Source organism: Cryptomeria japonica, chromosome 7 (assembly GCF_030272615.1).
Source record: "Cryptomeria japonica chromosome 7, Sugi_1.0, whole genome shotgun sequence".
Taxonomy (NCBI): Eukaryota; Viridiplantae; Streptophyta; class Pinopsida; order Cupressales; family Cupressaceae; genus Cryptomeria; species Cryptomeria japonica.
In genome coordinates, this window is record NC_081411.1 from 598,528,698 (window position 1) to 598,556,304 (window position 27,607).

The 27,607-nt window shown below is 35.4% G+C and overlaps 1 protein-coding gene across 5 annotated transcripts in view; it reads left to right on the forward strand.

The window, feature by feature from the left end:
* LOC131079306 (uncharacterized protein At3g52155, chloroplastic) overlaps positions 1-27,607 on the forward strand; it is a 110,427-nt gene that overhangs the window by 77,043 nt on the left and 5,777 nt on the right. The window contains exons 5-6 of one of the 5 annotated variants that reach the window (XR_009113952.2): positions 9,345-9,449; positions 25,250-25,388. The exons of 2 other annotated variants lie outside the window; for them this stretch is intronic. Coding sequence is in view for 2 of the 3 variants with exons in the window: in XM_058017217.2 (XP_057873200.1) it covers positions 24,275-24,382 (108 nt within the window). In the remaining variant the exon portion in view is untranslated. Of the gene's footprint in view, positions 1-9,344; positions 9,450-24,274; positions 24,398-25,249; positions 26,143-27,607 lie in introns of those variants that run through there. 2 more of the 5 variants (XM_058017217.2, XM_058017219.2) reach the window with 2 other exon arrangements.

Here is a 27,607-nt window from a genome sequence, read left to right on the forward strand (position 1 = left end):
AATTCTTTTCCTAGATAAGTTTTCTACTAAGGCCTTAAACTCTTTGAATCTACATAGGACTTCATCAGACTCTTTAGACCTTAAGAAATAAATCCATGTCTTCCTAGAGTAGTCATCTATGAAAGTTACATAATACAAAAATCCACTTGGGGATGCTATAGACATAGGTCCACATAAATCAGAATGTACAAGGGCTAATATTTCTTTTGACCTACTTTCACTACTATGAAATGGACTCTTAGTGTTTTTACCCATAGCACAACCTTTACATGTATCATCATGAGCATGACTAAGTTTAGGCATACCTTTAACCATCTTTTCTAATGTGGGGAGAGCCCGGAAGTGTAGATGTCCAAGTCTTCTATGCCATAGCTCGCTTGAACAAGAGGAGTCATGAAGGAGGGCTTGAACTGGACGAGTAGAAAGCTTGTACAAGCTCTCATACCGACTCCCAATCACAAGAGCAGATTTGATGCTGGATTTCTTTGGCCATGCAAGAACTCTTCCTTCTGAAAATGCTACTTGATAACCTTTATCCTCCAAAGCTGAAATGTAGATAAGATTCCTCTTGATTCTCGGCACAAACAAGACATCATTGAGATGAAGAGAGATTCCAAAATCAAGGTTGAGGAAGTAGCACCGAACCCTCTCATAGAATAGCGTGCATCATCTCCAATGATCACTTGAAGATTAGACTCCCTCTCCACCAAATCTGAAAGATGCTCCTGATAGCCAGTGATGTGTCTAGAAGCTCCACTATCAATCAACCAGGTATCACTATTAGTGGGAACATTGCTTGACAAGGCTGAAATGAAGAGGAATTCATTGGAGTTGTCTTCCGCTTCTTTCTGATTTGAAACTTCATTAATGTTCTCCCCTTGATGCTTTGGCCTTGACAAACAATCTCTTGCGAAGTGACCAAACTTGTCACATCTAAAGCACTGAATGTGGGAGAGATGTTTCTTCTTCTTATTTGAATCAGGAGCAGATTCTGATCTTTGATCTCTATGTCTCTTGAACTTGCCTTTCTTCCAATTTCCTCCTTTCTTCTTGACAGACTGAGAGGCAAGAACATGAGTGTCTTCACCATGTGAGCTTTTGATGATTCCTCTTGGATGCAATCAGCATGAAGGCGGTCAAACTTGGGAAATTTGGATTTCCCACTTATACCTTGGATAAATGGCTCCCAAGAGTGAGGAAGGCCATTCAACGCTAGCATGACAAGGTCCTTGTCCACAACTTCATCTCCAATGGCGCTTAGCTGATCTCTCAATTTTGAAATCTTCATGAAGAAGGATACGACTGATTCACCCTTTGCCATCTTGACTTGATGAAGTTGCTGCCTCAATGTAAGTGCTCTACTTGTGTTGTTGATTTCATACATCCCTTCCAATGTCTTGAACGTATCTTTGGCTGAAGACATCTTGGAGATGATAGGAACAAGATGATCTTTGACGGAGTCAATCAGAATCTTCTTGGCTTTGACTGCATTCTTCTTGAACTGAAGTTTCTCTTCTTGATCTTCAGGTTCAGACTGTTCTTTTCTTTGCACGAACTCAAGAAGATCATTTTCTTCGAGAGTAACAAGAATTCTGAATTTCCATGAAGTGAAATTCGAAGCTCCTTCAAGTCTGTCTTCAACTTTCAGACTGCACACCATCTTGAATGCTAGAAATAGCATGAAGAAGGTGAAGTAGGAGGGAGAGCTTCGCTGCTATCAGACAATCTGATCACGATCGATTCAAAATTTCAAACCCGCTTTGATACCATGTTAATTTTAGATCAGATTGATAGCATATATATAAATTAACATAGTGAACAGTAAGAACACCAAAAAACCCTGGGAAAACCTTCCTCTTGAAGGTGAAAAACCCAGCAACAGATCTCAAATTATATTAGACAAGATCAATGTATGTCTTTACAAATTTGCTTCAACTCTTGAAGCAGTATGAACAGTAGCACATGAATCGGAATTAGGGCATCAAATCTGATATACACAACAGTATAACAAACTGATCTGCAATACGCTCGATTCGCTGAACAAGGAAGAGTATTCGCTAGCCAAGGTGTGAATGTGCAGACCAAGGAATGAGCTCGCTGCGCCAAGAAGTGAAATTGCAGCGCAAGGACTGAACTCGCTGCCCTAGAAAGAGATTCACAGATCTGGTAATGAATTCGCTGCTCAGGAGATATAGTTCGCTGATCTAAATATACTCTTCTGTAGGTATTCGCTAGATGACTGAGTGAATGAATGAATTTGCTAAGGATATTCGCTCTGCTGGTGAGAGATGAAATTCGCTGATGATGTGTTTGGAATGATTATTGCACTTCATATATATATAGGGTCGGCCCTATATGAAGTATAAGTTACAAAGACAATTTATTACATTGAAGAATATAATAGATCATAACCTGGACCTATAATTGTCTAAGGCCGATTAGGCCAATTAGACAATTAAGTAAGCTATGTCGGCCCATAGAAGGATCCGACCATAGGTACAACATCAACACCCAATGCAAATGCCAAGCGTGTGAAAATGTTGTTATTCATGGATGTGGTTTAGGGAGGTTTACAAATATATGAGTAATATATAGGGGTGTGCCATAGTGAAGAAATCATATGTTAGGTCTCTTCATAGTGTTTGCAAAGGACTAAAGCATCTAGTTTGAAGGTGCATGGAGAAAGAGAGTTTAAATGTGTGTATGGAGATATTGATGCATGCATCAGGAAGGAAGATGTTTTCTTTTTAAAATTTTGAATTCATGTTTAGAGGCATGCCTAGGAATAGGCATGTGCTAATACACAACAAGTATTTCTTCAAAGCATGCACACCTTAGGGAAAGACATCAATTTTAAGTCAAGTTTTAGACATGCCAAGGTGTTGGGTGCTCCCCAATGAAGAGTAAAATATTTTCATCCTTCTGCACATGGGTGTGCACCAATACACAATAGGCATATCTTAAAAGCATGCACACCTCAGGGAAAAGCATCAATTTTAACTCGAATTTTTAGATGGGCTAGGGTGTTGGGTGCACACCAATGAAGAGCATAGGATTTACATCCTTTTGCACTTTTCAAACTTACATTCATGGTTGCCTTTTAGGATCATGGACACACTCAAAGAAGGTTTAAAAATGTTTGAACAATGTATAGGCACATATAGAAGTCAAACATGTGCTCCAACAAAGAAGGCAAATTTTTAATTTAAAAAAACTCTGCCAATGTGTCTAAAATAATGAAGGTACATTATAACAAGCACATGAATGGTGTATAGGAAAATGTGAATACAGAGTAAGACTAGGGGTGTCAATGGGCTTGCTTGAGCGATATAAGTGAGAAACTCCTTGCAATATTTAAGTCACTTGAAGATAACCATGTTTTGTTTAATTCTAAAATTCTAAGATGGAAGTTAGCAAGCTTATGAGAGTTTGTTACAAGGTTTAATTGTATTGTGACAAGGATATCAATCAATTTATATCCATCTCTAGAAATCTATTTTGAGCAGTTTCATATCTGTCTTACCATCCAAAATTGGTTTCTTTCTCAAATTAGGATGAGGATAACATGGTCACTTCTAGGAAAAGACAAAAGGATTCAATCACATAACTGGTTCCTTTGAACATTTGATAACTTCAATAAGATCCACCTCCTTCAAGCAAAAATTTTGATTTCATCAATTATGTTTGATAGTTCTCATGTGCTTACTTCACCAACAAGGCAAGTAGCAAAAGTAATTTCTCTTGCACACACACATTGCTTATTCCATACAACGAGTGAACATGATGGAGAAAGTTGACTTGATATGCATAGATTCACATAGATATTGATAGCTTCAACTAAAAATCAAGGATTTTCTAGTGATCTTAAATGTCATTTAGACAAATTTGATGTCAGCTTTGTGATGGGATATACCCAATGTAAACTTGATAAGGTGAAAAATCATTTTCAATACATATAATGAATGATGTCATGTGTTCATAACTTCATATGACTAAGAATTGCAATAAGAACAAGAGTATCCTTGAAAGGTAAACATTTGGCCTTCTTTGCTCAAGGTCTTTAAAGTCGAGGAAGTGTTGTTAATGGAAGATATGATGTTATGCAAGTATGCCATATTTCATCTTTGCATGATGATATCAAGTCAAATTGCAAGTAAGAAGAAATTATTTACGCTAAAGAGGACAATGCTATATGCAATTACTTCATTTCCTTATTTAAAATGTTGTTTGAAGAACTTGCAATAATAGATATAATTGATAGTTTTCTTTTTCCAGAGTTTTCAGTTTCAAGTTTAGCATTTTCATAAGCATTAAAAATAAGGAAATTTAGGAGATATCTAATGAAGAAGCAAAGCATCTCATGCCGTAAATTGATGTTTTATTTGACATCTAACTATATTGTAAGAAGACCCAAATGTTTGTTTTATGGATTCAAAGAGTGGGTTTAATCAGATGCTTTAGTTCTAGGAAGTTGATATTGTTCATGATGTCAATGATAGATCACAATTAAATGAAGAACAATTCCCCAAACATAATTGAGCTTTGGAGACACTTGTTAGCTCATTTGTTCATGAAAATGATTCTATACTAGGTCTTGGTAGTTTTCTACAAGTCCTTGAGAGCAATCTTTCACTAGAGGACATGATGAACTCTCTTTTGAGTTTTGACTCATCTTCAATAGATCTCATAAATGTAAGTGAAGAAGTGGATATGTATGAGGAGGAAAATTCCAGAGCATGATGAATCATCAAATAGGACAACCACAAAGACCCTACGATTCAAACTAATTCCAAAACCTCAAAACAATTGGAGTATTTATGAATGCAAACTTGAAATTAAATAGAAATCAAACAATTATACCCTAGTCAAGCATGCATCATATTGACCTCCATTGCTCTTCTTGACCTTTGTGTATTGGTAGTGTAATGTCCCCACTTTGAAATAATAATAATAATAATAGAAGAAAAGGTCAAAAGGTTATGAAGTATAGATTTCTGAATTTGACATATTCAGATTTATCAGGGCTGCTGTGTGGAGTTGCTTTGCACACATAATATCATATCCCATGAATATTCCATTATAACTTCTACTGATTAATTTGAGAACATTATATCCTAAGACATCGCTGCAGTTTAACTATTAATGCAAATGATTAAAAGAATGAGTGGTATTTTATATTGACTTGTTTGTCTGATGTAATACCCCTACATAAATTCTCATTCGAATTAATAATGTTCTCATATTAATGTTAAATTGTATCATATATGTGACCATCATATAATTAGTCATTACTGTTAAAAATATGAAAGTAATCACTGCCGTCAAAATCAAATAACTAAACATTATTATTAGAATACAAGGGCACCGTTTTATGATGAAAGGGCATCGTTCTTACAACAAATCGAATCATTATAGAAAGGCACTTAAACAATGATTAGTTCGGGTTAGAAAGAAACATTACAATTGCGGTGAAAGGGTGTGACCCCCTTTGAAGGGACAGCCACATCTAAAGTATTTTTCTCTCCTCAAAAGGACCATAAAGGTATAAAGTAGAGAAAACCAGATAGGAAAATGAGGCATGGAGAAAATTAAGAAAAAGGAGGGATATAAAAAAATATATAAAACAAATAATACCAACAAAATCAGGTCGGAACTGATATTAAGTTACAGGCAGTAACATTCTTGTTCCGGGTAGTATGCATGGTATGCACTTAATATGTATGCTTAACTAATGAAGCCTGCTGATGTTCTTATATAGGATTTGATAGTATTATAAATATTGATTATATATATTATAAATATAATTATTATAATATTTTTCTGGAAACTACTCTGCAGTAATATATATTATAATAACAATTAAGAGTAAATAAAAATATATAATATATATTTATAATGTCTTAATTAGATAAATAACAATAAACAGTAAGAAGAATTTGTTTGTATATAATTCTTGTTACTACTGTCAATATTTAAGAAGTTGGGAATTGAGATGTTTCCAAAGAGGGGCAGTCTAAATCCAGACAATAGGTGACTCCCAAGAGAGGGTGGGGATCAGCGTCTCGAGAACCTTGTGGGACAGGGTAAGGGCTTGGATCTGTAAACTTTGAGGAAACCCATTGTATTTGGTATCTAAGCACTTTGGTAACATTCACATCCTCTTCTTCCTTAAAATTGTAGTAACAAAGTTTGACACTGGCATTAAGAATTATGGGTGTATGATAGATGAGCAAGTTACTTAATAAATTAATTGATTGAACTATGGAATATCACTGATTTGATTCATGTCAAGATAGAATTGTCTCCTAATCAATTTAGTTTAAGTCATAAGTACATTGAAATAGGTTAAAATAGGCCTAATCCTAGTAGGGGACATTACAGGTAGTATGTTTCTCTCAGAATCTGTAGCACCATTATTGCAGCGTGATTGCACAAAAGCTTGAAGACCGTGGTTGTTCAAATAATCAATGAAGTTTTCTTTTATAGATTTTCTGAAATCGATCAACGATGGAGATTTGAAGAGAAGATTTGATGATCAATGGTTGAGATTTGTTGAGAGGAATTGATTGAGAATTAACTGTTTGCATGATGGAAATTGGTTGATCAGTGAAGTGGTTTGATTGCTTTGTTAAATGAATTGATGGATTTCTTAAGTGCATCGATTGATCAGTTGAACTCGAAGTGAGTGGGAGTTGAGAGGTGGACGTGGAAGAATGAATTATCATTAAAAAAATATTTAATTGTGCATGAGAGAGAAATAAATAAAATAAAGATTTTATTTATTTTTTAGAAGACATGTTTAGAAAAGTGAATAATCAACTAAATTAAAGAATTCGTTTAATTATAGAAGACTTAGTTGGCTAATTAAATAATTAAAATAATTATTTAATTAGCAATCTAAATTGACACACATTCGCTTTATATATATATATATATATAAAACTATTTTATATTAAATAAGCATAAGAATAATATGGATAAAGGTTTTCTTCCCCAAAAAAATGCAATTTTCTTTAAAATATTAACTAATAAATTGTCATAAAGATATCCTTCCTAAAAATCAATGTAATTAAAGTAAATTTCTAAATTCATATTTAAAAAATATTTATGACATTTTAAAAAAAAAATTTAAAAAATGAAAAAAATATTTATTTATCTTTATCGTTAAATTTTTTTGAATTAATTAAAACTTGTAATAAATATTATAAAATGATATATATTAGTATTATAAATTATAATATTATGCTACTTAAGTGGCAGGAAATTAAATTACTATATTATATTATTAATTTTTTATTTTTACCTTTTGAAACATAAAACAAAATATAGAATATCCTTATAATTTTTTTTTTTTGATTGGTAATGTTGATTTATATTATTAATATAAAATATGAAAAGTATACATTCTGTCAATTCAAAATCAGGGATTAACCCTTGTTCAAGTCCTAGAGCATAGAGAAATAACCAACAACTAGCAAAAAACCTACAACCACTGAACCACTATACCTCCACCCCCCAAAATACATACTACTGCCTACACAACAGCCCATCAAAAAACAAAATGTGGTCTGAGACCACCATCGCAGGGCACCCTAATACAAAGCATGACCAAAAAGTACTACCCAACAACCCAAAACAAAAGACAGCGACACAAATTAAACTTTTTTTTCTTCTTGCCTAGTTCGTTCACCCAAAAATCCTCATGGCCGAACTCTTGTTTCTGTTCTGTGTTCCTTTTCTTGGCCTCCCTGGCAATTTGCAGCTCCACTTCACATTCCCAAATGAAATCTTTGAGCACCTCTCACCCCAATCTTGCTTCCTTTGTAGGCATCTCTCTGTCCGCCCCATCATTCCACAAAATAAACGGGCGGAATGTAGCATCTGCCTCCCCTCCTTCCTGCATGATACCTTCTGCGAATGGCCAATGAAGACCCTTCCCCACCACTACCCTTGCCATGAGAGATGTCAATCCGTACAAGGAATGATTTGGAACGCAGGCCTTTGCCACCCACACCACCTCTCTTGACCTGAAAACTAGACCCCAAGCCACCATCAAAGAGATAACATCTGCGTTTATCTTGTAGGCAAATTCCGATTGTAAGTAATCCTACCCGAGTAGGAGATCCATTATCTGCAAAAAGAGGGGTCGTTGAATTTGAAAACCCCCCCAAGCCGCTTCTTCGAAATCTTGCCGAAAAAGGCATGTTGTTGTTTGAGTGAATGCAGCAAAAAATTCGCTTCAATCTCCCATAGTTGTAAGACTCTCAGGCTCCCCTTGTCTCAATCCCTCCAATTTCTTCAGCATGCCAACACCTAGAGAATGCCAAAACCCGCTGCCCACCTTCACATTTAAATAGCCTCCAACTCACCCCTTGTCAAGGTCATCATTAATGGTCATTGAAGATCGCATGAGTTGCAGCATACTCAACACCCCTCCATCAACTTGACACCACGAAAGTCTTCCCACACTCCATCCCTGCCAACTTCGATTAATAATGTGGCCTTTTTCGATTAATTATGTGGCCTTTTTTGATAGTACATCAGCCATATCATTACCCTCCCTCAAAACATGGGATATTTTAAAGAATCAAAAAAATCTAAATCCTCTCTAATAACTTGGATAAAACTATTAATCTTCCACACATTTGCCTCCCACAATCTGAGAGTCACCTTCTAAATGTATACATGAGATTGAAAGACCTTGTGCCATCCTCACTCCCCAAAACGCTGCTTGCACCTCAGCCTCATTATTTGCCCCATCAACTAATTGCCTAGCTCCAATAGCCAAAATGTTCCCATTCCAGTCCCGAGCAACAAAGCTCGCCCTCGATGGACTTGGATTGCCCTTAGACACACCATCAAACTTCACTTTATCCAACCAACTTTTGCCTTTTGCCAAACCGTAGTAGCCTTGGTATCTCCATTGTCCCTCGAAGAAATCGGATCCATCTAGGAAGGCCCATTCATGGGCAAATATCCTCATAATTATCATCAATTGAATTAAATAATTCATCATTATCTCCTTATCACTTTGAAATGACAATATTTCATTTTCCAACTCTGATCTTTGATCTCATCCTTATCTTTCATTTGATTTTCCCTAGAAGAATCTAAAATAAGATCATTATTCAATATTTTCATACAATCATATTTATGCAAATTAAGTGTATTGAAATCAATCATCAGTAAAATCAAAGTGCATCGATTTTTGGGTTTGCATCTCACATTAGAATTTTAATTTAATTTCCATTCTACTTTCAAATTGTTTATATTTCTTGTTTTTTTATTTTAATTCTTACAATTGGAGTTGGGTCAAACTGTGGATACACAATTCTATTTTGTAGGAATATTGTACTCAGTATACATTGAATTGAGGAGCAATGAATATCAAGTCTTCAATTCATAATCAAACAAATTTCTCACTTGAGTTTTCAAAGGGAGCACTACAAGTAAGTATAGATGAGAATTTTATTTTCTTTTTGCTGAGCATATCTGTGGCATTGAGTTTGGCTGCAGGTGGAGCAAAGGGCACAACACTAGATCAGTTTTGTACTTGTCTTAGGTTCAAAGATGCCCATCAATTGCATGAACTTTATTCTCATATTATCAATGTAGTTTTGCTACATGAAAATGCTAGGGAAGGTCCCCTTTTGTCATTTGTGAATGGTGTATGTGTGGATTAGTCCATGAAGCCCAATCACAAAGTTGTTGTGAAGAATTGATATACTACTGAAATTAGCTTGATAGATTTTATCAATAAGGCATATCCTTTTCTTTCATCCCAAAATTTAATAACATGAGAGGTAGAGTAAAGCGATTTTAGTCCACTTTTCAATTTTAATGTTTTTGAATCCCCAATTCAATGAAAATTTATGTTGCCTATTATATTTAAGTGATTTTAGTCCACTTTGCAATTTTAATGTTTTTGAATCCCCAATTTAATGAAAACTTATTTTGTCTATTACATAATGTGCACAATTATCATTGAGTGATTTTACTCCACTTTTGTGATAACCCCTACGGTATCGCGAGATGTAAAATCACTTGCGGGGTTAAGGATATTGTAAAGGAATAAATTAAAATAAATAATCTAAAGGAAATATATTTAATTTATTTAATAAAGGGAATGTTATTTAAATAATTAATATTTCAATGGAAATGTATCTAAATATATTCTTGATATGTAACATTGAATATATTTAAAAGAAATGTATATATTTAAAAAAAAAGAAATTATATTTTTTTGAAGTGTAATTAATATTTAATATATTAAAAAGAAATAATATACTATATGAAATGCAATTAATAATTAAAAAGAAATATTATAATATATGAAATGTAATTAATATTTATATTTTATATATTAATATTTAACATAAGTTGCATATCAAGAAGGATTATGAATACAAGGTATTTTAAGAAACATATTGCAAATGTGAAGGATGAAAAATCATGTTGATATATATATATATAAATTAATTAAAGAATGCATTAAGAATTCATGTTAACATAAAGGATCGTTTATGAACTGAAAATGTTATGCAATTACATGGCTTGGTTGACTCAAACTCAACCAAGAAGAGAAGGATCGGGTCAATCCCCTTTGAGGACTTGGATGATGGAGGCATCATCCAAGACAAGGAAAGGCAAGGGTCTTCCTTGGCTGGCTTGGGTGTAAGAGGTTATACCCAAGACAGGACTCAAAGGTCGGACCGATCCCCTCTGTGGACTTGGATGATGAAGGCATCACCCAAGGCAAGGAAAGGCAAGGGTCTTCCTTGGAGGGCTTGGGTGTAAGAGGTTACACCCAAGACAGGATTCGAATTAATCTTCGATTTCCTGGAGGGGTTGGGACCAAGGGGTTCCAAGAAGGTGAGCCTCATGACCACCTAAGGACATACTTACGTATGGCATTGTATCCTCTTTTTTAGATAGGAATTATGATTATGTTAATTGAGCATTGAAGTTAGATTGCAATTTGGATTACTTATATATATATATATATATATATATATATATATATATATATATATTTGTTATGTTCTAATATATATATATATATATATATATATGTTTGTTATGTTCTAACAATTTGTTTTGCAGGTTAATGATCTCTAACTAGTAGGGACATTACAACTTTCCAATTTGAATGTTTTTGAATCCCCAACTCATTGAAAGTTTATGCTGCCTAGAATAATTAAGACTAGATTTTAAAAAATTTAACATACTAAAAACTCAAGATTTTAAAATATCTGATTTGGATTTATTTTTTGTTGTTGAGGGTATCCCTGTGACACAGCCTGATGCCCATTAATGAGGGGAGCTGAGGTGAGACTAATCCCTTGGGGTGTGGGTAAGGGACCGTACATTACACACACCATATAAACACTCGGTTTAGAGAGTCAAACTAGAGACCAATTGGGGAGCAAACCCACTACCCAAGCCAACTCTCCTACCAGTCGCGGGCTGATTTGGATTTTCAATTATTAGTATATGTTTGAATTCAATTATTTTGATAGTTTTTTTTTTTATGTTTATAATATTCAGAAAATTAGAATTTAAATTATTAAAACATTAAAATATCAAAAAAATTTCAAAATTTGTAATAGTTGGATTTATTTTGAATTTTTTTGGTGAATTTTAATTTTTTCCAATATAATTTTATTTTACTTTTTGGTGATGAAAAATTTGTTAATGGGATTTATATTAGTATTGGTATTCTTATATGTATGCCTTTTTTAATAATTTAAATTGATATCTCTTGGTGTATTTTACATAGATTTTTTAGAATATAAGTATGCTAGTTATAGAAGACTAGAAGAAAAAGAAATAATTAAATAATTAAAATCATTTAATTAATATGCATGATGGAAAGAATTAGAAAAAAATTAAATAGATTAATTATTTAATTCATGTGCATGTGTGAAATAAATAAAACACCAATTTTATTTATTAGAAGAAATATATTAAGGAAATGGATAATTAAATAAATTAAAATAATTTATTTAAGTGTAGGAGAGAATGTTAGCTAGCTAAATAATTATTTAATTGTATAAGACTAGAAGAAAAGAATTAATTAAGTAATTAAATTATTTAATTAATGAGGTGAGGAAAAATGATAAAATAATTAAATAATAAAGATTATTTAAGTATTGTGCAAGCATAATTTAATTAAATAATAAAAATCATCTAATTAATTTAGAAGAAATTAAGATAATTATATAATTAAATGCTTGAAAATGATTTAATTATAAATACAATGAAGGGAAAATTGAAATTTGAAATTGAATTAGAAGAATAATGTTAGCTTAATTAAATAATAAAATTATTTAAATAATTTAGAGGAATAATTAGTAAAAATGTTGCTGGTGAGCGATGGACAATTTTTCAGTGTATACAAGATCTTTTTTATGAAGATATAAAAGAAGAAGAATGGCTAATCAAAGAAAATGAAATGCCATTAGAGAATCATATTCATACTCCCAACCGGGTGACAAGAAATAAGAATGTCAAGATTGATAATGAGGGACCTAATTGTTTTCTCCCACCAAAAGACTTTCATTAAAGTTGCTTGCATTGATAAAACTGAAGAAACATAGTTTATCAAGGACCAAAACTATGGAATGATGGATGACAAAGTGAGCTACTAGAAGATGATATTTTTCAGCATGTGTACTTTGATAATAATTTAGTGTTTGAAGATTGACGCACTCAAAAGGTTGGATAGGCAAATGCTCGATTGATGAAGATGGTTGAAAGTGTTTTCATGAAAAGATGCCTTGTTGGTATCAATTTGGATGAAGTCAAGAGTTGGTGAGTAAGATTTTCTTTCAATTGCTCTAGCATTTACTAGAGGTTGATAGTTGGACTGAGTTCAAGATTATGTATGTTGAAGAGACAAGTGGAGAGGATCAATTTCTACACGTTTTGATTACTATGCTTATAGATGTACTATGGCCACATGACATTGCTAGGTACTTGTACGAGGATGCTCAATATCTTCACCTACTAGAGAGATTTCTCCTGATAGAAGATTATTTGGCCTTGGTGCATATCAATCAATTTGTATTGAGTTTTTCACCAAATGATTGTTTTTGCCCACCTAAATTCTGGATCTTTTAGAATTTTTTGTGAATGTTTGCAGGCTATGGGTTAGCATGATTGAATTCTCAGCTCACGAGGAGTGGTTTTTACTTTTCCTAGCTTGTAAATGGTTTCCATTTGTTTTTGCTTGTAAGAGAGTAGTTTTTTCACTTTATTTGTATTGTGTTTCCCAATTTGTTATGTTTTTCATTATGTAGTATTTTATTTCTATTGATGTTATTGTAGCTTCAGTTGGTATCCTTCCCAGACTGACTTGAAGAAAATAAAATGAGTATATATTAAATATACTCATAGAGCCGACCATGACATATATTAAATATAAAATGTGATTAATATTTGTTTAAACAATGTGAGCCGACCCTCATGTAAGAGATGTGTCTCCTCATCCAAGGCGGATATATATGAAGTGTTATCACATTTATTTTATCATCAATCATTTGGGAAAATATATGTATTGTGCTCGGGGGTGACGATAAGAGTTTATCGTCTATGGTTGGGAAGGCAACAAATCTGATGGTTTGCTTGTGGTTAATCGGGCACTACCAATTAACATGGTATCAGAGCCACGGTGAAGAAGATCTTGATCAGATTATAAGGCAATATTCAGTGGTAAATAAGTGACTGAAAACAATTTTAATTTTGACACTTAGCGATCTTGTTTAGAGCCAGTGAATTCATCCCTTGTCCACAACGAAGAGACTACATTTTAATCAGCAACTCAACCTTATTGGCGATTTGGTTATTGATGCCAATTGATCAATTTGTGTCTAAGGCAATATTGAAAGGTTGCATCACAGGGAACTCATTTCAGAGAACAACGATATAAATATTGTTACATTTGACCATTCAACATCATAGCATGAGGTGTTGGTTTTGGCACAGCAGTGAAGGCGCTGGTATAAAATCGATTTAGAGGGAGGTTATCAAATCTACCTTAGCGATCTGACAAAAATTAGAGGCTGGTATTGAAGGCACATTCAGCTTTAGAGGTTATCTGATCAAGTGCAGAGACATTGATATATCAGTTTGCTTTAGAACAAGTCGCAGATCTGAAACAAAGCTTATTCCACCAATTTCGTGTGAAAGGTGGCTGGAGCAAGGCGAGCTTTCGTCAAGAAGGACTTTGCACTTCAAGTCAGCTGATGGGTGTTGTTTGATGAGTTTGTGGAGAAAACGAAGGAGCGAGTGGATGGAACTCAACAATTGAAAGCATAAGCTCGAGGGTGCCCATGATATGCTGGCCGTTCTTTGCAGAGCAGCCGACAAATAGGAGATTTGTAGATGATGTTTGGAAGGTCGGTTATGAGATGAGAGAAAGTGTTGTAGATGCATCCATCCCTATTCCTCCTGAAATTGTGTTTGATCTGGAATATATGAGGTTGGTTGCATGGGATGGCAACATTGAAGGTGGCAAAGATGAGTCACAGCTACAGGTCTAGTACTATGGTGTACCAACAATAAAGAGATAAGTATTTCTTTCTTGTTTGTACCTTTGATTAATGATCATGAATTTTTTTGTAGAGTATAAATTCATGCAATAACATTGGTTCATTAGATGAACTATTATTAATCTCTTTGAAATGCTTTCAGGACGGATCAAGAAGCATAAGAGATTGGTTTCAAGGAAGGAAGAACTTGATGCTTGCTGCCATGAGACTGAGTTGGTGGCTAAAGACATTTCTCCGAAGAGGAGGAATCAAAATTTAGAGGAATTCTGACAATTCATCAAAGACAACCTTGGACAAGGAGGTTAGAAGGTTGAGACCAGATTCAGAAGGAGTTTGGCACTTCATCAGAGGCAACCTTGGACGAGGAGGTTAGAAGGTTGATATTTGTTTCAGAGGGAGCCACATCATCATGAAGATCTGCTTAATGCATTCTTCTCTATGAGGGAGAAGTTTGAGGTGCAAGCCCTTGTTAATGCATTCTTCTCTGTGAGGGAGAAGTTTGAGGTGCAAGCCCTTGTTAATGCATTCTTCTCTGCGAGAGAAGTTTGAGGTGCAAGCCCTTGTTAGTGCATTCTTCTCTGCGAGAGAAGTTTGAGGTGAAAGCCCTTGTTCCACCCTCTAGGAGCAGCCATGGTGGATGTCATGTGAGAGACTCCATGACTTAGCACTTGTGTTTATTCACCCTCTGGGAGTAGCCATGGTGAACATCATGATGAGATGACGATATCATGTTGAGTGACTCCGTGATGGGTAGTTGTGTTCTTTTGCATCTCCATTCATGGGAGTAGCCATGATGGACCCACCCTTTGGGAGTAGCCATGGTGGTTGTGTTCATTTGCATTTCCATTTATGGGAGTAGCCATGATGGATCCACCCTCTGGAGTAGCCATGGTGGATGTCACTATGTGACTAAGATATCGAGAAGGATTCCTCCCTAGCTAAGAGGGAGTGTTGATGTTATTGTAGCTTCGGTCTGTATCCTTCTCAGGCCGACTTGAAGTAAATAAAATGAGTATATATTAAATATACTCATAGAGCTGACCATGACATATATTAAATATAAAATGTGATTAATATTTGTTTAAACAATGTGAGACGACCCTCATGCAAGAGATGTGTCTCCTCATCCAAGGTGGATATATATGAAGTGTTATCACATTTATTTGATCATCAATCAATTGGGAAAATATATGTATTGTGCTCGGGGGTGACGATAAGAGTTTATTGTCTATGGCTGGGAAGGTAACATATCTAATGGTTTGCCTGTGGTTAATCGAGCATTACCAATTAATAATTTCCCCTTTTAGTAACGTGACATCATGTTTTGTTGTCATTTAGGAGTGTTCATTTTTATGTGATTTAGTAATAGTTTGATTCCATTGCTTAATTGATAAAGCATTGGTCTACTTGTAAAACCAAAGGTTCTATGCTGCAAGTATACACCATGGTCCCAAACATAGCCAATTTTTGTACCCAATATGAAAACTTTCATATTATGTCAAGTTTTTCAAATTGAAGTCTATTGGTTTCTCACAAAGTCATGATCAAATCATGTGCAGTCTACATCATGCCATCTTTTTGTCCTTTTCTGAATGTTTGTAGAATCATGGAATTATACCCTTGAAGGCATTCATCTTGATGGAAGAAAGGAGGCATCCGCATTAGAACATTGGTTAAGTCATGAAGATAGTGTTGGGAAATAAACAGGTTCAATACTAAAGATTGTGAAGATCAATCTCTATCCAATAAACCAATCAAAGGATGAGAATCAAGGCTTGGATAGCAATGACATGAAAATCTGAAACTCATGCAAATCTGAAAATTAAGTTCCCTTAATTTTGGAAAACCCATGATTAGATCCTTCTTCTTTATGATGTCAAAAATCAGCCTGTTAACCATGCTTAATAAACCTATCTTATGTGAACTTATAATAGCAATATATAATAATTAACATCAGAATAAGATTAGCAGCAATAAGGCATAAATCAGCAACATAACATCTGTCATCCACACATAACACATGATTTACATGGAGAAAGCCTTGCGGGAAAACACTCCACCAAGAAGAGAGGACAAGCTTGTATTAACAACAATAAAAGTGCTTACAATACAATCACTTCCATTCTACTCTTTGCCTCCACCATAGCAGCACCTATGTACATGTGAACAACCTCCTTATGCCTTCCATTCGTCCTTCTTTCCTACAAAGAAAACTACATTCATCTGTTCCACATTTTGTTGCACACAAAATCTACACCCAATGGCTGAATTTATAGAATGGCAAAAGCTCCAAAACCACCAATAAAGGTTCCCAAAGAAGACTCTTGATTACTCACGACCACAACCCTTGGAATGCCTCCACGAAACTCGAAAAGACATCGGTTTAGCTTCCAATACCTTCCCTCCAACATGGACACCTATACTTGCAAGATAAACATTACATTCAATGTAATAAATGGCTGAAAACCAAGAGACACCTGTTTCCTCTTCCATACTCCCACTTGGAGAAGCCCATAGGTCACTCTTTTACCACTTTCTTAAGTCATTAAATATCTTATTCTAGACATCCATAAGTGGGGAAAACAATATTAAATATTTGTGTTCACAACCCACTTTTATCGCTGCTAGTGTAACCCATCACCCCTTATGAATGTATTACAAACAATGGTGAAAATTAAATATTACAAATTATTTTCCCAATACATCCTAACTACCTTAGGACACTTTCCAAGGATGTTGGAATCATGTCATAGGATTTACAAAGTAGATGGCACCTTAATCCTAACATTCTCCTACTTGACATCATACATTGTAAATACACCCATAGGAATCACGAACAAGGGAAAACCATCCCTTAGCCATCCATGTACCATTTGAATCTTCACCATGCTCCCATGTTCCAACAAGACACTTGCAAAAGCAATCATGACAACCACCATCAAGCAACAATTTCCTCACATCCTCCAACACGCCACATATGGAAGAAAAAGGAACAAGCCAAGGTGAAACATGTCAACTGTCATTGAAACCTGCACCAATCTCTACACGAACATAAGCATCAAATTCAAATGATAACAAAGGCTTTGAATAACAACCTTCTCATTCCACGTGGAATAACAACCACAACAAATTGCAATTCATCCAAGCTAACCATACCTTAAACCAAGGTATACCAACATAGATAGAACTTCGTGCTGTCAACATATCAACTCTAAATCTACAATCATGTCTATGTATAACCGTCCTCCTATTTCAAAGCAACATACCAATGCATAAGTGATCATAGACAGGGCCAACTAACAAAGTTTGCATCACCATTGAAACAATCTTGTGGATATAGACAGTCTATATCCGAGTCATCCTACTACAATCGATAGGCTATACACACCTACAAATTGTAAAACTCATAGATCCAAATCCAATGAAACATGCAAACTCATTATTACATTAGTAATCAACAAACCAAGATATCACAGAGGATATACAGGCATATATCCTAAAACTCCCACTGCGCGAGTAATGACAAATCCTGGAAAAGATCAAAGCATACAAAGTCTATTTAGAGTACTTCACATAGAAGATGTGGCCAACTCCTCTATTACATAGCGTTAAGGAAACATACACTAATCTGCAAATCCTACGACCAAAAAAGTTGCAATACCTCTCTCTCCATCAGTCTCCATAGCTCTCCCAAGTTCTTCACACTCAACCTTGTGAACACAAACATCTAGGAAGGAAAACAAGACCAAAGAGAGAACTTGCAAGTCAAGCCATATCCTTGTCCCACACTAACATGTACCAAGCTATGTAATGTAAGATCTCCTTCACCATTCCCATATTGAAAGGATATCAACATCCAACATTCAATCAAATGAAACATGGCAGCAATAGACGTAAACCTCTCATACCAAAGGTAGATCAAACAAACCATCCTTTCCCACAACAAAGGGAATTATGCCCAAAGCCACAAACCATTTCTTGTACCTCTCCAAATAAGTCCTCAAAACTATATCCATAGCTTAAGACAAACAATAAGGAGAACAACGGAAATCCATAAAACTATCTATCTTCTTCTCAACAAGTCCTCAAAACTTTTATATTCAAGACATATTCACATGAGAAAACAAGGTACAAAATAAAGAATGCATCTGATAATCAGGTGGGCAATACCTCTCAAATTATTCACCTGCCAAGTAGACGAAGAGTGGGAAACAAGATTGTCATGTGCTCACAACACCAAGCAATAACGGTTATAATAAATTACAATCTTCTCTTTAGGTCCATAATGGATTCACATCCAAGACCAGGTGTAGGCTCCTTGGTCTTTCAGTTGAAATCCTCATCAAAGAGTCACCATCTCAACACACGATCCCAAAAACATGATATCTCATAGCCTTACCCAAGTCTCTCTAGTCTCCATGAGCATAAACCAATCAATCCATGCTAACTTCAAATGCGATCTTGCAAAATCATGAAGCTCCAAGCAAATGATTAATACTCAACACCAAAGAGAAACAACACCTCACCAAAGACTCAACAGTCCTCCATGGCACCAAGATGTAACCACAACCATCCATCATCAAATGATGAATCCACATCACTGCCAAGACTCCCATTGAACCGTGTAACCAAGCTCTTTAGGCATCATGACAACCATCTCCTAACTGAAGATCCTCCATGGCCCCAACACGATCAAAGAGCTCAACCAAGAGCTCCCAAAAGGAAGAGTCAAACCACGATCTCCGAACGAAGAAGATATAATTGCACATCCTTTGTCAATAGAACCAAAGATGTCAAACTCTCACTGCAATCTAAAGGTAGAATCCAAGAGCTCCACATTACACCAACACCCATTACAAAAGCTTAGCCATCTTCTAATCAAAGATTGTCCATGGCTCACAATACACTGCAACCACAATAGCTTAGAACCAAATCTTGAAACAAACAAGATAGAATTCATTATGTGACTACATAAAGCTCTTGCTGAAAGTGATACCGAGTGATACATGGCACCATGAACAACATCATTACCAAAACTCCACTGAAAGTGAATAAAGCTTCTCATGCATGGTAATCTATTGCTAAGATTCAAATGATCAACTATATCAGGTACTCCAAATAATCATTTTCTCACTGCAATCAAAATGTCAATGTAATAATGGCGAGCAACAACAAGGGCCTACCAAACTAAATCCTCATCAAACAATATACAAGATCAACACATAGGCAACATCTCAAAGAAAAAATACATAATCAATGCTCCAATCTCAAATAACTAAAAGATTCAACCTTACATTAGTATCATGCATAACAAAAATAATCAAGCATAACATGTGGATTTCCAAAACTCAAACACAAGAATCAATGGTAGACCTAATTTGCCAAACAAACCCACATAGGAGTAACCATAGAATAATAAGAACCTTCCAAGTAGCCATGATAACTTGTAACTGTCTCCATCCAAAATACCCTGAATCCAGTCATACCATAGATCTACATACCTGGTGCAGGAGCACCCCTCCCTATAGACTCCAAGGTTGATCCAGGATCCCTTGGTAGGTTTCAAGGTTCACTTGATGTTCATCTTTGTCATTTTGTTATTTTCACTGTTTGTAATAAGGCCATGAGGTCAAATGGCCACCTTTGATGTCATGTACTCATGGAACCACTTGTGGTCATGAGAGACAAACACAGTCTTTCATCTATGCCTAATAGAGGATAGATGAGTTTTAGGCGTCTTGTGAGCCTAATAGGTTGTTTTGAGTGGCTTTGTAGTTGAAAATTGTTAAGACACCTCATAATTGTGCAAAGTTGTAAACATGTGTTCATTACAACTTGATGACAACTTGGATTAGTTGCCTTCTAACATCCAACCAACTCAAATTTCGGTTGGGATAGTTGGGGGATGGATGTTTAAGTCCTTTGTTGACGATTTTGGATGTAATGATGAAGTTTGGCATGAATGAGGAGTTGTTTTGCAGAAATTTTGAGTTTTTCCTGAAAAGTTCACTGTTCCCTGTGAATGCAGAGCCATATCTGAATTGAAAGAAGCAATCTAATGCCATAAAAACATTGTCTCATGAGTTAACTTCAAGCTACTTTTGGTTTTGTTTCGGTTGGTATTCATTTGTTTAAGGTACTGCAAGTTTTGTGAAGACTGGTCCAGGAGACTGCACAAACACAGAGTTTTGGAATTCAATGGCGTTAGCCTGACATTCTCACATCAGATTTGGCCAATCTCTTGGGGAATGTTAGGGCATTGTGTGTATTTTAGAATGGACTTGGTTTTGGATCCAGCAAAGCAATCCATGATTTTTGCCACCAAACCCTAGGCTTGGCATTCGGATGTGACAAACCTGATCTGTGTATAAATTGACTTGCAGAGAAGTGTATGGAGTGTGTGGGTGCGAACCAAGAGTTATTTCAAAGTCCCCAAGCATAGACAAGTTTGGAAATATAGGCCTTTTGCCTTGAATAATCAATGTTTGTGAATGAGAACAAACCCTCATGGAATAGACCTAATTAGCCTAGTTTTGGCATAGTTCCGGTTGACCCGGTCAAACTCATAACCCACATGCAATTTTGTGGTATTTCATGGAGGTCCCAAATGGGTGTCAGAATCTATGATTTATTTGGGCTTTGTTAAGGAAAATTGGAAATGTCAAGCCAAAAAGTCAATTAGGAGGGCTAATTGAATTAGGTCTCTTACTAGGTCTAATTGAAAAAAGGAGTATTGGGAACTTGTTTCATACCCTCAAAGGGAATGATTGGATGGTTTGTGGTTGTAGAACATGAGAACACACCCACACATGTTCTCTATGGACATATGTTGAAGATCCTAGTTGCAAAGTGAAGGTAGATGCTAGAGAAGGTCTTAGGGGGTTGGGCTTGTTGTGAGGAGTTGTATCTCCTTGTTGACAAATCAGATTGCTCGTGTAGAGACCTCAAGAGAGGACTAGAGCAAGGCTTGATTGAGGTAGTGACCTTGGAAGGTTAGGAGGAAGGACCATTGGATGGTGCCTAATTGAAGCCCTTGTGGTTGAGACCCTAAGGATTTTTGTAGTGTTGCTTGTCACTCTGCACCAATACCACTAATTTTAGTTAACATGTAAAACCTACAAAACCATCTCTGTAAATCTGAAATCCATTTTAATCTATGAAGGACACATATGTCTTCCACAGTCTGTATAAATTTTGTTAAAAAACCCACTAGCTATGTTAGCTCTGTAAATCTTTTTTTTTTGCATAATCCATTTAAACATCCGAACATTCACATTATACATGTCATCTGAACAATAGAAATACAACAGATCTACAAAATCCAATAGCTGAAAACAAGAGATCACTGCAACCCAAGAAAGGAGAGGAAAGCTGTCCAGGAGCTTAAACCATATGAACATGTCAGCTCCACAACTCTCAAAGAGGTTAGTGACTTATCTTTCGGTGTTTTCATGTAACCATGGGCTAAAACCATGAACCCAACATAAGCGCTCCATTCCATAGTCCAAACAGTTGGTGTATCTCCATATGACCAGCATATCCATACTTATCCAACGTGAGCACCTTCTCACTACACATGACCACAAGGTAAAGGAACAAAACCACCAAACAAGAGGATACATACATATTATCAAACTCCATGAAGATCCATAAGCATGAGCTTCAAATGCCCAACATAGATCACATTGATAATATCCATGGTTTCCATTCTCACAAAGCTACAAAATAGATTTAACTCATAGAACATTCATTGCAGCCCCATAAGACTTCCAACAACCTTTAATTCCTTCTAAATGATTCCCACAAGCTTGCCAAGCTAAGAAACCAAAAATAGAAAATACCCAGAACCAGTAACCTTCAGCTCTAATACCAATTGTTGGGAAATAAACAGGTTCAGTACCAAATATTGTGAAGATCAATCTCTATCCAATAAACTAATCAAAGGATGAGATTCAAGGCTTGGATAGCAGCAACATGAAAATCTGAAACTCATATGCAAATCTGAAAATTAAGTTGCCTTAATTGTGGAAAATCTTTTTCTAATTTTATAAGTAATTTTTTGATCCTATGATTATAAGATCTAGCATTTTCATGGATGCCTTGTCTAGTGTTGTAGATTTCTAGTACGATTTCATTGTCAAGAAGCAATTTATATTCTTCTTCAAAGGCCTTCTTTAATGTCTCCCATGCATTTCGGGAAGTTTGTTTAGTTCTGTTTATAGCCACAATAGCCATGCCTCTTAGGGTGGCTAGAAAAGGTTGTAACCAATATGCTCTATTGTCTTGGCCATTTGCTGTCCAAATTGTTTCACGGCTCTTACAGTGTCTTACAAGATCCACTGATCCATGGCCTGTAAACTTAGAGGCAGCTTTTGCCTTTCTACATTGAGGCTTTATGGTGGGGTCACCATAGTTTTGTTTTGATGCAAATCCAATGCTTGGAACCTGCTCGTCAAGGAATTTTGATTTAGACGTTTCAGTGATCCTCTAGCACTCTTCTACATGTAAGAATTCTCTACTCTTCTTGTAGCTTTAGCATTGTGCATGTGTTTCATCTTCGTGTTCTCTTTTATAGACCCTTAGCCTTCACTTTTTTTGGCTCAGTTTCTTCTTCAATTAACAAACCGTTGATGCCTCAAAGGTTGCTCTCATATGCTTCGGAGTCTGGACTCTGTCTCCCAACTTCCTTTTGTCTAGAGGATATGGTGACTTTTCAACTTGGTTTGGAACATTGACCCACACTTTGTTTGGTCAAATGTTTTGATATCTTTTCTCTCGACTAGGACTTTGACTAACTCTTCAACTTTGACATTTTCTTCAAGATGAACTACCTCAGGATGAACTTTGGCTTTGGATCTGCACTATTGGAGCCTCTATCAAAATTGGGGATGCTGATCGTCTATGAAAGCTTATGGTTGGTTGTAACTACTTCAAAGGAAATGTTCTTCTGTTTCTATTAAACTGTACACAATTGCAGGGGCATAGACCGGAAGAGCACAGGTTCTTGGGTTCCAGTCCAGGAGATATTTGGCTTCAATCTCATAAAGTTACAGCCATTTGCAGTGGGAAATAATTGATTCAGTGGTAGGATACCAAAGTCTGAAGAATTTTTTTCTCAGCTCTCAGAAATCACTCTCTCAGAGAATCTGCCTAGTAGTGTGACACCTCAAGAATTGGGAATGCTTACTGCTCTGCAGTTTCTTGTACAATTTTTTTAACTAATTTGTCAAGTAATGTGTTATATTTGTGCTGCCATCCCTTTGCGGTCCCTAAAATTTTTGATACATAGTTCCCCTGTCCCTCAAACTCATCCATGTTCCCCAATTGTGAAACTCCGTGAAATGTTTCAATTCCTTATGTGGATAATAAAGATAGGAGTTTTATCACCTCCGGGCAATGGCAATCATGCCATATTCTAAATGATAACCGTTTTATCTTAGTTTTGATGCACAAGAATCTTCTAAAATAAAAACCAAGGGGTAATTAAATGCAATGTTCTGTTCTAGTCAAGATTTCTCTTTAGATCATGAAGAGCATGGTTGGATAAAAGTACCACCTCTCTTTATTTGTGACTGTGGAGTATACTCAAACCCAATAAGAATTACAAGCCCTTTTTTATATGAGAAAAAAATTGCTGCATATATTCAACAAGAATTATATTAATCCTGTTCCAGTGGCCTAAACGAGAACATTTTATCATAGTTTTAATGCTTGATAAGCAGAAACGATGTGTCTCAGCCTCTCAAGAACAAGACATGGAGATATTGCTGTGGACTGCTAAGTACACTGTTGAAGAAAAAGATGTGCTTCTGAATGATTGCAACTTGTAAGTCCTAAGTACACTCAAACCTGATCTTTCTTGTAAGTTCTTTGTGTATGTGAAACAACCGATTCTCAGCTGTTGTTCAACATAGATCACATTAATACCATTGCCAAGCTGTTTACTGAAATAGCAAAAACAGTGAGAAGCATGCAACAAAAGAGATCGCATCTTTTCTTATTGGTACTTTGCCTCTACGTTTGATCCATTTGATGTGAATGGCAAGGTAAATTCCAGTGTAGTTTTTAATTCCTTGAGTCAGTGAAGACCTAGCAATCCACCTTTCAATATGTTCCCATAGGCCATTTCCACTTGCATTTTCAATCCGAAGTACTTGATAAACAACCATGGTACTGTTAAGCTCCTCAAGGCAGCAGAGTCTTATGATTTTCACTGGTGGCTGTGATTCCATTCTTTTTCTGGATTCAGCATTTTTCCGTTTCACTATATCTAGTGATCATTGATTAAAAAGAGATTTTCCTAAACTACTAAATGAAATCCATTTTAGATGGCATCTGTATAATAATGTAATACGTGTTTTCTTGTCTGTAGTATTTTCTTTTTCTATTATTATTTCCTTTGGAAGGTCCAATACAATATAGATGATGCTAAGGAATGGGGGAAGCTTTCTTTAAGTCCTATATTGTGCTTTGATATCAATGGACAGTAACATATTAAGAATGGTTGCTTCCTCTGTCATGCATTTCTTATGATTTCAGTTTGGATTACAAATGTCTACCATGGATAAGTAAAGAAATTTTGTAATATATGCTTCCTCAGTCAAATTATCACTATATTCCCCTAGATTTTTGAGGATTTTAATCCTAACACAGGATAGGTCCAGATAATTTCATACCTAAAACTGTTGTCTGTGCAGGCTTTCTATTCTGCAGGTTTTGGTGGTTGGAAGCTTATTGATGTTGTTAAGCCAGATTAATGGACTGAATCAAATAAGATTTTATGCACATTCATGGGAACATATTTTAAATTTCATTGTACAAGAGAACAGTAAACTATTAGCAGGCTAAACGCATACAATGGGAAAGAATTCCCATTGCACAGACCTTTAAGAAACTGTTTGCTTCTTAATATAGAAATAGATGGAGAAATGGCCCTTTCGCATGTGCAAGCAGAAGTGAAATTCCTACTTGTAACCAATCTTGAAAGACAATTTTCAGTGGCTGCGAGAAGTGGCTTTGTCAAAGCAGGATGAACACAAAGAGTATTCAGATATTAAGAATTCATCTGCAACCATTTACTTATCAGTGCTGATCTGATTAAAATGTGACTGGGGAAATTGAGAACAAATGGATAGTTATATTGTATCTTGTTACCATTTTGTGTGACAGTGGAATCTCAATGCATGACATGCTTAGATGACTCCATTGAATATGGTTGTCTCCATATTCAGTCGCTCTGTAAACTTTTAATGTAAAAAGAAATTAGACAGTTCGAATCTAATATTAATGCATTCTCCATATATTGGGAGTTCAACAACAATTTTGTCATCTAGTATTAAATCTAGAATACATTTGGTATTCGTAACCATTTCTATTATTCTGGAATGAAATTCTGCATGCTATACAAACCTTAGTCATTGGAAGGAAAATCTTGCAGACAGCATATGGAACCAATACGTTAATGGGTGCTATTATTTCATAGGTTTGAGGATTGGGTTTAAATTTAAAAGGATCATATTCCTCCTGTGTCAACAGTGACTTTGTGACAGTTTATAACAACTATTAACAAGAAATAAATGACAAGTGTTCCAGCCTATGGAAGCAATGATGGCACACTTATAATAATGGTAGGGATTTATATTTACATACCCAAATATTTCCCCTTTTTTTGTTCTTGGAATGTTTTTAAGTATTTGTGAAAGAAAATTGCTTGTCTTGGAAATATCTACTAATTAAGTTGGATGGAAGTTTTCAAGAAAGAATTAGAGAGCACTTCTAGCCATAAAAATTGAATGTTAATTTACTTGTGCTTCTATGGTTGGACAAGCCTGAAATGGTGAGAATTTTCTTTATGACAGTCATCCATGGATTGCGCTATGCTTTAAATTGCAAATGTGACTGATTGGAAAAGAAAACTGCAAAACGAAGAAGACAATAGTTGTTCACTTCAGTCTTTGGAGTTTGAACAGGTGTCACAATTTTCCTGGCATTTTAATAAAATCCTTGTTGCTACAATTTTTCTCAAGCGCATGTTCATGCATTAATCCATCATTTTATGGCTCAAATTCTATGCTGGGATTTCACTCTTCTTTAACAATATGGGAAGGAGCGGAATGTCTTGTAACCTTGCCTATTTTGGAAACCTTAAGAATACAGTTGGAAAGCTAATATGATGTTGATTTCATGGGGAGCATCTAAATTATCCAAAGTAATAACTAATAAGGGAGATCCATAACAAGCCAAGTTATAAAGATATTAAGCTTTTTTGAATTTTCCTTTATTGAGGTAACCATGACTTTGCTTTAATAAAGAAGCTAGGTTGGGTTATGGACTGAAATCAAAACACAACCCTTAGTGAGGAATGCATTTATTGTATAAGGATTAGGAGCTTTAAATTTCCCCACCACACATCGCACACATTCCATGCTTTGTATTGAGCACGAGTATCATGTCATTTCCCATAATTATATCCACACCTACATATCATGAGATAGAAAAAAATAACGGCAGGATTTCCTTAGATATTTTTTCAAATTCATAGGTTCATTAGTTGTTTTCCTTCATTTGTGAGAGAACCAAAGTAAGCATGGCAAGGGACCAAGGTAAGGCAGAAGTTCAAGCTCAAAGATGGTCTCCTACCTGCTTGGTAATGACGTAGAAACGATAAGACAAATGTCTATAATTGCGATGAGGATGGGAAAATTGCCCTCTCAAATGAAGTTAATCACCAACATGAAATTGATGGGGGTTGCAATCGATAATGGAATTGTTTTACTTGGTGGTGGTTTGTTCCATGCTGCATGCACTTATCATTGTATTTTTTGGATTTGTCCTGTGAAATTTGTGGTGGGTTTTTTTCTCTTGCACCTAAACAATTTTAGCTTGCATTAGTAATATATAAACTATATTAATTAGATTCAATCATCATTGTGAGCTATGATGTAGTTGTGCCAAATAAATGAAAAATTTCATCATAAGTACATCAGTACCTGTTATTGTATGTCTATATAATGCGTAAATTGGTGTGATTGATGACTTTAGTCTGTCCACTGGAT